General features: G+C 44.5%; 1 protein-coding gene across 1 annotated transcript in view; it reads right to left on the bottom strand.

Moving 5' to 3' along the window:
* Positions 1-17270, bottom strand: part of LOC126298497 (D-beta-hydroxybutyrate dehydrogenase, mitochondrial-like) — a 196860-nt gene that overhangs the window by 28193 nt on the left and 151397 nt on the right. Inside the window, exon 3 of the mRNA XM_049989834.1 lies at positions 937-1105. Coding sequence (XP_049845791.1) covers positions 937-1105 — 169 coding nt within the window. The remainder of the gene's footprint in view (positions 1-936; positions 1106-17270) is intronic.

The following is a 17270-nucleotide window of genomic DNA, read 5'->3' as shown; positions in this document are numbered from 1 at the left end:
CTATCAGTATGACTGACAGAAGAGGTAGAGAAGATCCTACGAAGAGTGTCACATTTCGTCACGGAATCGTTCAGACTGCGCGAGAGTGTTACAGAGCCCCGGTGGCAGTCGCCTTGTAGCATCACGGAGAGGTTTACTGTCGAAATTTCGAGAGAATACTTCACGGAAAAGAGTCGGACAACATAGTATTTTCTCCTACATACGTCTCGCAAAAATGACCACAACGAAAAAATTTGAGAAATTAGAACAAATACAGAATTTTACCGACAATTTTTCCCACTCGCCGTTCGCGAATGGAACAAGGACGGGGGCATCATTTATTTAGTGGTACAGAAGTACCCTCCGCCACACATCGTCAGACGGTTTGCAGAGTATCGATGTAGACTGCAGACGAATCGTGGGTGTACGGTTATCACCCCGAAACAAAGCAGCAGTAAAGCAGTGTCCCAAAATAGCGCGCCAAGTTAGCAGCAACATCGAGTTAGTGTTAACGATTTTTTGTTGACAGTCGCGGAATGTCCCACGAGGAATTTATTGTGTGTGGTTAGTAAGTCAAAGGGAAGTTCTACTGTGAAGTTTTGAGGAGATCGATGGAAGATCCTAGACGCAAATGGCCAGTGAGAACGCACCTACACACACCTCGCTCATTGTGAGGCAATTCCTGGCAAGAAATAACATTGCATCCCTCACACACACTTGCGATTTCTTTCTCTTCACTAAAATGAAACTCAAGTGGAAAAAGCGGCGTTTAATCTTCGTAGAAGTGATTCGAGCTGAATCGCAACTAGTTTTGAGCACGATTCATCCGGCAGACGGCCGACAGTGGGAAGATCTCTGGAAGCACGACGGAACTACTTTGGTGCCGGCAGATATTAAGATGCGAGGTACGTTTCTGATGCTGGGTAGCAGCTGATGTATTAGGTGAGGGTGCAGTACCGGCGCTGGGGCTGGGCAGCTTCTGGCGGACGAGGGCGACGGCGGCGCGGATGTCCGCCTCCGACGTGACGTCCAGCTGCAGCAGGTGCAGCCGCCCGGACGCCTCCTCGCGCAGCTTCTGCCCCACGGAGTCGTTCGCGTTCGTGAAGCCGGCAAAGATCGTGAATCCCTGCGGACACACACAGCACATCTCCGTCATTACCTCAGGAAATAACCACACCGGGCAAATACATTAGTCACTCGCAGCAGAAATCGCGCTACTACTACCTGTAGCACTGATAATGGCTTAAGTTGAGCGAGGAACGTAGACCACAAGTTCTTTTGGGCATGCCACGTCATTAACAATTAGATCCTGCGGAAATACCGAGTTGCGAGGGTATCGAGAGTATCGGGACAACCTGCGACTCATTCCAGAGGACCGTTATCCGAGATGGCGGCGATGACGTCATCCGAGATGGCGGCGATGACGTCATTCGAAAAGGCGCATTTTGGAGGGAAGTTTGAATTTTGGCACGAAAGTGCCACGCCCCCTCCCCCACAAAAAAAGCAGGAAGTTCAAATTCCAACAGGATAATACACCACACAACAGTTATCCCTACTAATCTAGGAAAATCGCGGGAAAATAGCTCACTTGGCCTACTTACACTGACCTAAGTCATCCGACTGCCACTTCTTCCTACGAAATGGCGCCAAGTTTGAATTTTGGCGGTAAACAAAAGTCAATTCGCATATCTCTACTAAGCTAAGAAAACGGCGGGAAAGAAAAGACACTTGGACTAACCTCAGTCACTCGACCGCCACTCCCTCCTGAGGATTCCTGGGAAAAGGACTTGGACATAGGTCTTTATGTAACCAATTTCGAGCAGATGTGTTCACAACTGGGTTCAGAGCCCAACTAGCTCAGTTTATATCGTCATCACCAGAGGGTGCTACCCTGACATCGGGTGATGACGCAAGTACCGTTATTCAAAATGGCTGCAAACATTTTCTTCACCACGTGCTCTAGGTCACACTGCCATATTCAATACCTGAATGTACCATTTCGATATTCAGTCATCAAATGAGAAGTTCTATATTTTCCCACTAGCAGCGCAGTGGACCTTCATGTCCTAGAACCTCCCACCCCTAGAATGCTGCTCTACTATTGGCTACTGCATTGGAATCAATTTTCGCGAATGCCACACCCACCTGGACTTGGAATGAAATAGTTAAAGTCTCCACCATGATCCTCAGCCGACCGCCACATCACCCTACCAGCTCATGTTGTCGGGCTAACGTGTTCTAACGTGCGTAGTGCATGATGTAATCGAGATGGTGGAGCAAAATGGCGGGAAAACGACTCTCTCTATTATGGACATTAGTTTTTATTTTGCAGTCAATGTCTCCACCACGAGATCTAGACTCCAGGTGACCTAGAGTAAGAAAGGACTGCACTCTATTTAATTTGGAACGTTTTATTTAGGGATGGAGTATATTTATCACACTGACGCAAAACACTCACCATCTTGTGCTTGGGGTCACAATACACAGTCTGCAGACACGCAAACAACTCCTAATTTACCCAGATACTTCTAGGTACAGACATTCACACTCCTCCTAAATAATTCAGTGCTGTTATGTGTAGGCACGGTCAGTACTCGTAAACTGTCCAAATAACGCAAAGCACAGACCTGCTCGCAAAATAATGCAGCCAACGTACGTAGACACCACCCTCTGTCCACTAGAGCACATAGGAGGCTACTGACAGCCCCGCCAAGTGACGAGGCCGTCAGCTGTCAAACTACACACAGGTGCCCTCGGGCAAGAGGCGGCCACATCCTTATCGTACTTGACACCTGAGAAATTCCTCTCGGAATACTTAATCACATTGGCGGCGTTGATGACGCGATCGGACGGGAGAAAAGACCTATTTGCAGAGTGCAGACGCTCCAAGGGCGCGCGCGCATGGGTTCGTCACTACCCTCGCTCTAACTGTGGTCTGGCGAAGACGTTACAGGAAGCCATCCCACAATAGCACAAGATGCTTTCTCCTTAGAGCTTCTAATGGACCATGTGTGACGTTTGGATGACGATTCGCCGCGCATAGCTACTTACAACCGCAAGTACATGTAGCAACGTTCTCAATGTTATACTGAAGTCACATTGCTATCTAAAATAATAACCAACTCGAACTCTAGTAAATTGCATAGTTCCCCAGAAATACTTAACGTACTCTTTTGTAGCAGTTTTCGTATTGTCTCAGCTTGTGTGCACGTAAATTCTGGCCCTAACAGAACCTCTTTACGAAAATAACGCACAATAACGTCGAATGCAGTCTTCTTCGCGGACCTAACGTGGTACCCGCTCCATCACATGCTACCCATCTTGCTCTCAACATACGCAAATGTTCTCACAGCTATGTAGAGGCTCCTATATCGCAGCAAAAAGGATGTAAATGATTGGAGCTTTATGATTGGCTCTTATCGAATTTACCCGCCGAATTACTGATGCCACCAGTATCCAAGCACCATCCACCTCTTCTTTCTCGGACTTTCAGCACTAAAATTATTTTGTACAGATCGCTAAAGTGCATTGACAGTTAAACACGTAAACATGTCTATAGGTCATCAAATACATACCAGACTCACAAGGATAGTGGAAGCCAGGAACATATCTAGAAGTCAAACTACAATTAAATATTACCATTGCTGCTACAGTCTGACACGGTCGTTGTACAGTTAATGTCTCCTCTTGAGGGCTATGCCTCTGGAACCAATCTCACTATATATATCGCACATAATTTTCCATATAAAAAATCTTTGTCCGTTTGCGATGTGCTGAATCTTTACATCCCTCACGATAGGACACACAGTCAGCCTCTCTAGTCATGCCACAACATAAACCACACTAACTTTACAATGCTATATATACACATTTTACACAACATAAGCCACAGTAACTTTACAATGCAATATATACACATGCAGTTATCTTTTATATCATTACAGCACCCGAAAAAATTATCGTATGTCTACACTTACACAGACCTTATGTCACCATGCTCCTCAGTCCTAGGGAAGCACGGTCCACCTTTTCTTCCTTTCTAAAGATGTGACATTCAGCCACAATAAACTGTTTTACACTGACTGTTATATTGCACCGACAACTAAAACTCGCAGTTGCCATACATATCGTCAAATACATAAAAACACCTACTTAATTACACCTTCTCCCACTTTGGCCAGGAGCTTGAATATTAGTGTGTGAAACCGATCTCCTACTCAGCAATATATCAACGCGTACCGTGTCAATGTAGTAAACATACAATTCCTATCCTACACCATACAAAATTACCCGTTTTACATCAGAAAGCCCTCAATCAATCGAAGTCTTTCTCAGAACTGATGTGCAAGGACATGCTCGTTCCCCCCTCGGTACAAACACGCTACTCTTTCTGGTCTGGACCTGCCTACTCGTTTGCGTTTCTACACCAATCTCCAGACTCTGGGATTACAAGAGCACAAGTATTTTTCCCATAACATTACACCATTTTTGCGGTACTTCTCGATATCAAGCACACAGCAGTAGCCTAGCGATCGCTAGCGCAACATAATCCCTAAGATGTAGACTGGAAATTATTTCTCTCACTGAGTAACTAGAAACAAACAAATGAAAAATCATATTTCCACCTACGAATACCAATCTTGCTGATGTAACAGATTCCAAAACATCCATATATTTTACAAGCCATCTAAGGTCTTTCCCATGTCTAGGGAACAGGCAAAGGTATCTTCCACAGGCCAGATGCACACACCACAATCGATCTTCTCTCAACTAAATAAATACGCGAAATATGCATAAGCAGTCAACCGAACAATTTACATGGCAGGGAGTAAATGTCCAGCACAAATGCGCTTCCATACACAATCTTCTCAAATTTCCACTTGAGCACCAAAGCCGCTCAACACATACTAAGTATTAGTTCGTTATTCGAACGTCTAGAAATCTCACAGTTAACTCAGATATGTTCTTACACTCCAACAGGCCTCTGCATTCAGAAAAACGGGGAACAGACCACGCATACACTGAATTATTCCAGAAAACCTGTCACATACATCTTTTATCATTACACTTACAATTAAATGTTACGACCAAGTTTCAATTGAACGGCATTCAACAATGAGCGAAATATCGGAAATACACCCTGCTGTCGGCAGCGCCTCTGGAAATAGAAATATCGGTACCTGGCTTACGACTGGACATACTCTTCCCTTTGTTATCACAGTACTCCAAGTCAAATGCATACGATCTTATGAGTGTAAATAGTCATTTCCATTCCACAAACACATACATTATAAACCTGATGCTCAAATGCTAACATATCACACACACATCACTACTACTAAGTATAATACTTCATCAATTACTCATTGCCTACGATACGAAATAATTTTCTTAAATCATATTTCTAGCACTCTCATATCTCGAAACGAGTCACCTTTCCTGAACCTAGCTGCTATACTAAAATTCCAACGCGGTTTTAGTCACCCTCTCTGCATCTTGCATTTCTACAGCTTTCCGCATGTGATCATTCCAATTTAAGTCAGAACTGAGCAAAAGTCGGATAAAGACATATCGACCACCTTCTGCAGCCCATGTAGAAACAGAATGACCTTAGTTAGTGCAACAGGATCTTGTTTTTATCATTAGGCGGAAATTCGCGCAATGTCGTACATCCCCAAACTACATACAAGTACCTTAGATCCGCGCCCATTCAAATCAGTCAGCTCAACATGCTATTATCGTTATTCTCTAGCCCCCAACAGAGAAAAATTACGAACTATAAAAGCTCATCCCATTTAGTAGTCAATTAGGCACCAATGCTCCTGCAATGACGCATAGCTGCGCTGTGATCCAGCACGGAGAAAGAGATTGTGCAATGCTCCCCGACACATAGCTGCAGTGGGGCTCCAGCACAGAGAAAGAAATTTCGCAACATTCCCCAGAATAGCGCAGCGTGCAGCCATCCAAGCATTCCTAGCGGTATACAAAGCCCCTCTCCAAATTTACAGCTCAAACTGCTGCTGCTACTGCCTCCTGTGTTTTACAGCAGATACCATAACACACCACACATTGGCTCATTTGAAATAAAAGTCATTTACAATATATGCAAACTGGAAAACTTTTACGGCGTTGGTGTAGCTCTCCAAACTACAGTCTGAAGGTGATTCACAAGCTCTACATTTAAACTCATCTCTCACACTGACAGAATAGCAGACGACTGTGCGTTCTCTTTCGACTGATTCCTTATATTGCACTCATGCACACGATCACTGTTTCGCTGCAACAACTCCCAGAAGTTTCTGCCAATCAACCAAAACTTCTTCCCCAACTCAAAACAAGCGCTATCAGCCAATCATTATGTGCTAACCAATGCAGCGATGGGATAGAAAAGACACCATCCATGTACTCTAATAATAAACATAACACTTGATAGTACGAACAGTTGTAGCAATTTTACAGTAACTTCAACACCTACCAATTATTTGACAGCATGTCTCGCCAGGTTCAGTCTCATAGCTAAACCATCCCTTCTCCATTCACCGATTATCTTTGCGAACGTGGATAGATGACTGTGCAGTTCTTCCATTCAGTGTTAATTCTCGAACACACAAATCATCAAAGTATACCGGACAGCGCTCCACATATTTCTAACACCTCGAGCATAGTGATTAATTTATGATCTATGTCTATGCGTATCGAAGTCACAGAGCATTCTTGCTGTCTTAGGGTAAATTATAAACCGAAAGACCCTCCTCAAACTGACATTGACCAACCAGCCATGCAGAACTGTTACCGAATTAATTAGCAACCGCCCAGAAGGAGACCACTTCACTCCACGTCTCTTGAATGAATTGAGCTTTCCGAGTCCTCACTGATCCAAGTACATGAGATTTCGGCTTTGGTGATCAACTGGAAATTTGAAAAGATTGTGTATGGAAGCGCATTTGTGCTGGACATTTACTCCCTCCCATGTAAATTGTTCGGTTGACTGCTTATGCACATTTCGCGTATTTATTTAGTTGAGAGAAGATCGATTGTGGTGTGTGCATCTGGCATGTGGAAGACACCTTTGCCTGTTCCCTAGACATGGGAAAGACCTTATCTGGCTTGTAAAATATATGGATGTTTTGAATCTGTTACATCAGCGAGATTGGTGTTCGTAGGTGGAGATATGATTTTTCATTTGTTTGTTTCTAGTTACTCAGTGGTCTAGAGCATGCTCTACCTAGCGAAAGTATCGGGTTTGTAGATAAATAATTTCCAGTCTACATCTTAGGGATTATGTTGCGCTAGCGATCGCTAGGCTACTGCTGTGGGCTTGATATCGAGAAGTACCGAAAAAATGGTGTAATGTTACGGGAAAAATACTTGTGCTCTTGTAATCCCAGAGTCTGGAGATTGGTGTAGAAACGCAAACGAGCAGGCAGGTCCAGACCAGAAAGAGTAGCGTGTTTTTACCGAGGGGGGAACGAGCATGTCTTTGCACATCAGTTCTGAGAAAGACTTCGATTGATTGAGGGCTTTCTGATGTAAAACGGGTAATTTTGTATGGCGTAGGATATGAATTGTATGTTTACTACATTGACATGGAACGCGTTGATATATTGCTGAGTAGGAGATCGGTTTCCGCACTAATATTCCAGCTCCTGGCCCCAGTGGGAGGACGGTGTAATTGAGTAGATGTCTTTACGTATTTGACGATATGTATGGCACTCTGCTAGGATTAGTTGTCGGTGCAATATGGCGCTCAGCAGTGGCGACTCATGACAAAAGATGATGGTGGTGCACTTTGCTCACGAAGGAAAACATCAACAAAAGGGAGAAAATCAGTACACCGGTCATGTTTTTGGAACGCCTGATATAAACAGACCGCTCGCTCGTGTCACTCCTGCATCTTCTCATAAAAAATCCAAAGGGTGTACACAGAAAAAGTATTACTTTTGCAGAATAAAAGGAATTAAAATCAACTGCAGCTCTATGTACTCAAAAAAAGTTGTAGGCATGCTGTACTAACCTTTCCTAGCAGGACTGATGTTAACGTCATTCTCTTTTATCTCTGAATTTTGATGTGGTGGTGATCACTTGTACAGGAAATCTATTCTTCTTTCCTTCAAATTTGAAAATCTTTCCATCACTCTTTGATTGAAGTCTGCAGTTCCTAAAACTCGTTCAATAGAGAGCATCGTGAGTGTTGACAGTCTTTCTTGGTCCTGAGTACTCCGCAAGAAGGTTTTGATGCATATCAGCGAAGAAAAACAACGTTCTGCTTCTGATGTGGTCATTGTAATTGTAATAATCGCTTACAGTAGCTTCACAGATTCGCTCAGTGTATCACAAAGGTTTCTGTTATGTAATCCAGAACACTCAAAGCTCCACATATGCTTTTGAACTCCTCTCTTCCATAAATAACATAGAGTTCTGTTCGAAGTTTCTTTGCTTCCAAAAAAGAATAGCATTCAATAGCAGCTCTGAAAGAAGTTTGTGGAAAACTGGAAGAGTAAGTAGCGAATTTCTATGGTAGAAAGAGAGAGGCTGCAAGTAGGTGTCCAGTGAACTTGACTCTTTCTTTTGCCTCGTAACTTACATCACATACTTCTTTTGCCTCCCACAGTAGATTAAACATCGCTGCGCCATCTTCAGCTCTCCCTCTTTCAAGCTGCTCGTGTAAACCTGTTGAATTTTCTGCACTAAAATTGATCAAGGAACGAAAAACACCAGTATGTCCTCTAAGGGCAAGTTCCACACACCATAGAAACGAATACAGTTAATAATTAGATTCAATATCAACCTATTATCGGTAACTTTTTGGTTGTGTAATGCCACGGACCTTCTGTCCACACTGTCTAACTGGGTAGCTATATTTACATTGCCTAGACTTGCCATATTAAAAACGTTATTTACATGGCCTGAAGAAGGTCGTGTTTTCTAATTTTGTCATGGAGGTGTTGAATGTCACAGGCTCTGTGTTTAGACCATGAAAGATCTCCTCCAAACAATAAACAGGGAAAACAAAATAAGGTATTTTTCATGTCACAACCACACAGCCATTCATGCATGTTGTACAATTCAGAGTTAAATTTCCTACTGAATTAGCGAATTTTCGTTTTAACGGTCTGCGAAATTGTTAAAGCAGGAGTCAGCCTACCCAGCCTCTTAATTTCTAATTTTTCTTCAAACTACTGTGAACTGAAGGGTTCAGAGAGCTATGAAATTACCTGATTCATTATTTGATGTATTCACTTGTCATTTGAGTCTCAAAATTCAGGTGGTAGCACACGCTAAAATAACTAACACAACACACAGGAAATAGTTCACTCGCAGCTACACCTGAACTGGTAAGGTGGCGCGAGAATCCCTCTTTGTTCGAAGATCCGATAGCTCCATTTCCCTTCAGAAGGGTTCGGGCCCTCTTCCTCCGGCTGGCAGGGTGGCCCGGGTGAGGTGTCCATATACACGAGGTCCGCATACGAGTACAGTGTTGCCTAGCGTTGCCCCCGCACCCCCCCTGAGACACCCAAGACCGCGTTTGCAGCCACAGTGCAACCCCCTGTCGCTGTCGGCACATTCCGTCCGACTCCGCTGCTTTCGGCGTTTGGAGCCCGGGCATTTCAAAAGAGATAAACGGCGCGCCACTTTTCCACTAGTATAGAATGCTCAGAAGGCAAACACAGTTGAACAAAATTATTCTTTGGGGGTAGCGCAAACCTGCAAACCTATACAGGAGCCGCCCCTGGCGCTCAGTGTAAAATAGTTTATCGTGGCTGAATGTCACGTCTGTAGAAAGAAAGAAAGGTGGACTGTGCTTCCCTAGGACTGAGGAGCATGGTGACATAAAGTCGGTGTGAGTGTAGGCATATGATAATTTTTTCAGGTGCTGTAATGATATGAAAGATAACTGCACTGTTTGTGTAACACGTGTGTATATTGAGCTGTGGTTTATGTTGTGGCATGCCTAGAGAGGCTGACTGTGTGTCCTATCGTGAGGGATGTATAGATTCAGCACATCGGAAACGGCGAGAGATTTTTTATGTGGAAAATTATGTGTGATGTAGATAGTGAGATTGGTTCCAGAAGTATAGCCATCAAGAGGAGACATTAACTGTAAACAATCGGTGTCAGACTGTAGCAGCAATGGTAATATTTAATGGGAGTTAGACTGGTAGAGATTTTCCTGGTTTCCATTATCCTTGTAAGTCCGGTATCTATTTGATGACCTATAGACAAGTTTACGGGTTTAACTGTCAATGCACTTAAGCGATCTGTGCAAAATAATTTTAGCGGTGAAAGACGGAGATACCGGCGGAATCAGTAATTTGGAGGGTAAATTCGATAAGAGCCAGTCCTAATACTCCATTCATTCACATCCTTTTTGCTGCAATATATGAGCCTCTACATAGCTGTGAGAACATTTGCGTATGTTGAGAGCAAGATGGGTAGCATATGATGGAGCGGGTACCACGTTAGTTCCGCGAAGAAGATTGCATTCGACGTTATTGTGCGTTATTTTCGTAAAAAGGTTCTGTTAGGGCAAGAATTTATGTGCACACAGGTTGAGACAACACGAAAACTGCTGCAAAAGAGTACGTTAAGTATTTCTGGGGAACTATGCAATTTACTAGAGTTCGAATTGGTTATTATTTTAGATAGCAATGTGGCTTCAGTATAACATTGAGAACGTTGCTACATGTACTTGCGGTGGTAAGTAGCTACACGCGGTGAAGCGTCATCCAAACGTCACACATGGTCCATTACAGTCGCTAAGGAGAAAGCATCTTGTGCTACTGTGGAATGGCTTCCTGTAAGGTCTTCGCCAGACCACAGTTAGAGCGAGGGTAGTGACGAACCCATGCGCGCGCGCCCTTGGAGCGTCTGCACTCTGCAAATAGGTCTTTTCTCCCGTCCGATCGCGTCATCAACGTCGCCAATGTGATTAAGTATTCCGAGAGGAATTTCTCAGGTGTCAAGTACAATAAGGATGTGGCCGCCTCTTGCCCGAGGGCACCTGTGTGTAGTTTGACAGCTGACGGCCTCGTCACTTGGCGGGGCTGTCAGTAGCCTCCTATGTGCTCTAGTGGACAGGGGGTGGTGTCTGCGTACGTTGGCTGCATTATTTTGCGAGCAGGTCTGTGCTTTGCGTTATTTGGACAGTTTACGAGTACTGACCGTGCCTACACATAACAGCACTGAATTATTTAGGAGGAGTGTGAATGTCTGTACCTAGAAGTATCTGGGTAAATTAGGAGTTGTTTGCGTGTCTGCAGACTGTGTATTGTGACCGCAAGCACAGGATGGCGAGTGTTTTGCGTAAGTGTGATAAAATTCTCCATCCCTAAATAAAACGTTCCAAATTAAACAGAGTGCACTCCTTCCTTACTCTCCCCAGCAGCTCAGCGCAGTCTGAGTCGTTTTCCCGCCAGTTTCCTCCTCCTACAAACCACCATCTGGGATTAGGTCAGAGAACGGGTGACAGTACCCTCTGGCGGCAGTAATATGTACTATGTCAGTTGAAGTCAAGATCTCGTGGTGGAGACGATGGTTGCAAAATAAAAACTTATTCTATAATAGAGAGAGTCGTTTTCCCGCCATTTCGCCCCACCATCTTGTATTACATCATGCACTACGCACGTTAGTACACGTTAGTGTACGTTAGCCCGACAACATGGGCTGGTAGGGTGATGCGGTGGTACGTTGAGGATCGTGGTGGAGACTTCATTCCAAGTGCAGGTGGGTGTGGCATTCGTGAAAAGCCTTAGGGGCTATGAAGGCGAATCACATGACTAATGAAGTAGCCAATAGGAGAGCAGCATTCTGGGAGTGGGGGGTGCTAGGTCATGAAGGACCACTGCGCTCCTAGTGGGAAAAGGTGGAACTTCTCATTTGATGACTGAATATCGTAATGGTACATTCAGTTATTGAATATGATTAAAATTGAAGTGGAATTAAGTATTTAAGTTATTGATACGTTAGATGTGTGATGTGGGTGTTACTGTAGTTAGGATATTTACAAAAGACTATCTCTGGCACGAGTATGAAGGTGTAGGCTGAAGGCTGTGGCGTCAGCAGTCGCTCGCTCGTGGGCCACTGATGCAACGCCGTTTGAACATGCAACAGAGAGAGAGAGAGAGAACAGACGATCTTGGGTTACGTAATGGGACCGTGCAGTGGCGTGTGTCCAAGAGCACATGGTGAAGAAAATGTATGCAGCAGCCATCTTGAATAACGGTACTTGCGTCATCACCCGACGTCAGGGTAGTGCCCTCTGGTGGCGACGATATGAACTAAGTCAGTTGGGCTCTGGACCCAGTGGCGATCTCATATGCTTGAAATTGGTTAAATAAAGACTTATGTCCCAGTCCTTAGGAGGGGGTGGCGGTCGGGGGATTGAGGTTAGTCCAAGTGTCTTTTCTTTCACGCCATTTTCTTAGCTTAGTAGAGATATGCAAATTGACTTCTGTTTACCGCCAAAGTTCAAACTTGATGCCAGTTCATAGGAAGAAGTGGCAGTCTGGTCACTTAGGTTATTGGAGGTAGGCCAAGTGAGCTATTTTCCCGCGATTTTCTTAGCATAGTACAGATAGCTGTGGTGTGGTGCATTACTCTGTTGGAATTTGAACTTCCCGCCATATTTCTGAGAAAGGGGGGCGTGGCACTTTCCCGCCGAAATCCGCCATCTTGAATGACGTCATCGCCGCCATCTTGGATAACGGTACTGTGGAATGAGACGCAGATTGTCCCAATACTGTTGAGTGTGTTTCATCTGATGCTCCAAATAGTCCCATACCTCTCTATGAGATTAAGATTGGGTGCTCTACACTGAGGTGACAAAAGTCATAGGATACTTCGTGATATCCTGTCGGATTTCCTTTTGCTCGGCGTAGTGCAGCAACTCGACATGTCACGGACTCAACAAGTCGTTTGAAGTCCCCTGCAGAAATACTGAATCATGCTGCATAGATAGTCGTCCATAACTGCGAAAGTGTTGCCAGTGCAGAATTTTGTGCACGAACTGACCCTTAGATTGTTTCCCATAAATGTCCGATGGGATTCGCGTTTGGCGATCTGTGTGGCGAAGTAATTTGCTCAAAATGTCCAGAATGTTCTTCAAACCAATTGCACACAAGTATAGCCAGGTGCCATGGTGCGTTGTCATCGATAAAAATTCAATCGTTGTTTGGGAACATGATGTGCATGAATGGCTGCAATGATCGGTTCAGATGGACCGAAGCGCCCAGTCGATTCCGTGTAAACACAACCCATACCATTGTGGAGCCAAACCACCACTACCTTGCACAGTGCCTCGCTGGCAGCTTGGGGTCTCCACCACACTCAAACTCTACCATCAGCTTTTACCAAGTGAAATCGGGACTCATCTGACCAAGCCACGGTTTCCCCGTCATTTAGCATCCAACCAATATGGTTACACGCTCGGGAGAGGCGCTGCAGGCCATGCCATGCTGTTAGTAAAGGCAATCACATCGGTCGTCGTCTGCTGCCGTAGCCCATTAACGCCAAATTTCGCCGAACGGATATGTTCGTCGTACGTCCCACAATGATTTCTTCAGTTATTTCACGCAGTGTTGCTTGTCTGTTGGCACTGACAACTCTACACAAACGCCACTGCTGTCAGTCGGTAAGTGAATGCTGTCATAGACTATGCCGTCGGTGGTGAGAGGTAATACCTGAAATGTGGTACTCTCAGCACTCTCCTGACACAGCGGATCTTGGAATACTGAATTCTGTAACGATTTCCGACGTGGAATGCCCCATGTGTCTAGCTCCAACTAGCATTCCGCATTCCAAGATTGTTAATCCCTTTCGTGCGGCTTTAATAACATTGGTAACTTTTTCACATGAATCAGCTGAGTAAAACTGACAGCTATGCCAATGCGCTGCCCTTTTATCCCTTAATACACGATACTACCGCCACCTGTATATGTGCATATCGCTATCCCATGACTTTTTTCACCTCAGTGTAGTAGGCTAGTCAAGGAGTGATAATGTACCTGATTGATCAGCCAAACTGTGACGTATGGGTGCAGCCCTGTGTCATGGATGTCTTTTCGGAAGACAGGAGTGATCATAGCAGATACATCATAAAGACGTAGAAGTAAGGGCAACAAATGTTACCAGAGAATGTTGAAATAAATGTCAAACTTCATATTCATCTTAACGCGAATGAGTGGTTCCAAGTAATGGCACGAAAACAACCCCTAAGACACCACAAAACCACCTCTGGCCTGGACTACCCCCTCCATATACCTTGGTTTAAACGCCCCATTGGCCTGTCAGTGCACTCAGCGTCTTGCGTCACCTCAAAAATGGGAAAACCTCGACTCGTCGAAGTACACTAAATGCTTCTAGTGAGCTGTTGCCTAGCTTCTGCGTTGTTTGACCAATGGAAGATGTGCAATTTTATGTGTTGCCGTGAGCAATGGCCTTTTGGGCAGTGCCCGGCTCCCTTGCATGCATTCCCTATGAAGCATTTGTTCGAAAACTGGTCGAGGTGGACTTGCATTCATTGACAGCAGCAATTCCTATCAGGTATGAAATCCATTGCCTTTGGCAAAGTGTGACTGGAGAGTCCCATTAGTTAGGATCTTTTTACTGCCACGCGTCTTACACTGTGTTACATGGGCGTGAGTGGTACACCATTTCTTGCAGACATGTTGGAAAGTTTGTGTAGGTACATCAACAAATTTGGCAACTTCATTTACATTTCGACAATATGAGAATGTAGGTGGAGGCTAGAATTAATACCTTCGTGAGATCACTGGTAGACCTTGGAACCCTCAACTACAAACCCCAAGAGTGATGGCACTAGCAATGTGTTACAGTGTTACAAAATATGTGTATCCTGACTGGTATAAATCCACCCATGCAAACACAGTGGACAAGGCGCTAAACGAAACTTGTAGGCTTATTATAGGTTGCCTTAAACCTAAACAACTTGCAAAACTCTAGCAACTCTCTGTCATACCACCAACAGATATTTGTTGTGAAGTAGCTGCCACTGTGTAGAGAGCAAATCAGTCACATAAGGAAATCCATGCACTACATGGGCATGTTCAGCAGCCCTAAGTTGAGGTCTAGAAGAAGTTTTCTCAAGATCACTTCAGTCTTGCAAACAACAGCAATTATGGATTTCTAGAATTGAGAACGACTCTTTCTGTCATCTGCTTGGTAACCCTCCCAACTTGGGATGAAGAGAATTGGATCATGTGGAGGTTAGTCAACTGTCTTTGTCCTGGGCTTGGAATATCCGGGAGTGACTTCCAGTTATGATACTTCCCCGTTACTACCACCAAATGTGACTGCAGGGAACCACAGACCTTGGAGCACCTACTTGATTGTCAACTATGCCCAGCATCTTGCATAGAAGAAGATCTACTCCTTGTAACACAAGGTGCAATTGAAGTTGAGCCGGCTGCGTTGGCCAAGCGGTTCTAGGCGCTTCAGTCCAGAACCACGTGGCTGTTACAGTTGCAGGTTCGAATCCTGCCTCGGGCATGGATGTGTGTGATGTTCTTAGGTTAGTTAGGTTTAAGTAGTTCTAAGTCCAGGGGACTGATGACCTCAGATGTTAAGTCCCATAGTGCTTAGAGCCATTTGAAGTTGAAAGATTTTAGTCAAGAGTAGTGTATCTTGGTAATCGTTTCTTTCATTTATTTGAAACTGTTATTACCATGTATTGAATTTATTTTCTGGTTTGAATATTAAAAAAAAAGATATTCGTGTGATTACAGGCATGTCCCAAAACGTCAACTTCTTTTGCTATTCTGTCACATCTCGATGTCAGCCCATCATACCGACTTCATTCCATATTTTCTACTAACACATACACGCTGCTTCATTGCAGCAGCGGTGGAGGGTCACATGAGTACCTGGTATCGGTACTATACCATTTACAACGCTTCAAAGTGAACAGTGTTCTCTTTCAAGGGGGTGACTATTATTTTGTCTAGTGAGCAATTTGCACAAAGGGTGCACAGGAAGTTTTGAAATTCAAAGCCGACATGGTCATATGTTATCACAAATTTTAAAATCTAAGCCCCATTGGCCGTCGTCCTGTAGGGCAATAGGCTGCTTCCTCCGGGACAGCACTCTAACTGTGTTCTAGTAGCAGTTTGCAACAGTTACACACAAGCAGAGCGAGAGCAGCATTCGAGCAGTATGTGGCTGACCAGGATTTATTGGTGATTTGGCCCACACTTTTCACAGGAGTGGAAACCTGTCAGAATGAAGTCGAGAACTTCGCTCAAACTGCAGCTGAGTGAATGCGGATAGCTATTTTTATGTGGTGCAATTAAATGATCGTTTGGCATTAATGGCTAAGAGGCTCAATCCGGGGTTGTTTGGCCAACTGGTGTAACTTTGTATTGGACGCCACTGTGGCGATTTGTACTTCGATGAAATGATCAGGACACCTCGAATAGTGCTTTATGTGGTTATGTGGTTCTTCTATCAATGAAAATAACAAAGGCTCAATACGTGGGGATTGATATGATCTAGGTCTTAATTGTCATCAGTATAAATGAGGTAAGGTGACCTACAGAGGAGGAGGAAGTATAGAAGTGTCCTGGTGTCTGTGGAGTGTTCCTTAAATCTTTCTGATACAAACTAGAGAGTCTGGGTGGCTAAAATACGTATTGGGTATAGGGAACTGCTGGCCACAGTAGTGTGCAAGTATGAAGGCGACTGTGTGATGCATTCTGTGGAGACCGAGCGAGGTGGCGCAGTGGTTAGCACACTGGACTCGCATTCGGCAGGACGACGGTTCAATCCCGTCTCCGGTCATGCTGATTTTGGTTTTCCGTGATTTCCGTAAATCGTTTGAGGCAAATGCCGGGATGGTTCCTTTGAAAGGGCACGGCTGATATCCTTCCCTAACCCGAGCTTGCGCTCCGTCTCTAATGACCTCGTTGTCGACGGGACGTTAAACAGTAACCATCACCACCATTCTGTGGAGAGAGGCTATCTGTCTCTGCCCCACTCAACGCTCTAGCCATTGCCTGCTCTAGTATTTGTCAGCGTTGGGTAAGCGCCACAGCAGACCACTGTTTCTGCTTGTATCTCTTCTACAACAGTTGAAAACTATTGCTGTTGATTCTGAACGTAATATGCCACACATAATGAACACTACAGTGACTAAGTACCTTCACTACAGATGAACTGACATGAAAATCGAAGCTAAATACTCTATGTGTATCCCGAAGCCCATACTACTGTGTGACGCAGCTGAAGGACACTATTCTCTGGAGTGACCCGTGGTATAATGCTCCTTGCCACTGCGC

Source organism: Schistocerca gregaria, chromosome X, assembly GCF_023897955.1.
Source record: "Schistocerca gregaria isolate iqSchGreg1 chromosome X, iqSchGreg1.2, whole genome shotgun sequence".
Classification (NCBI taxonomy): domain Eukaryota; kingdom Metazoa; phylum Arthropoda; class Insecta; order Orthoptera; family Acrididae; genus Schistocerca; species Schistocerca gregaria.
Note: the sequence above shows the minus strand (reverse complement) of the source record. Positions and strands in the feature narration are given on the sequence as shown.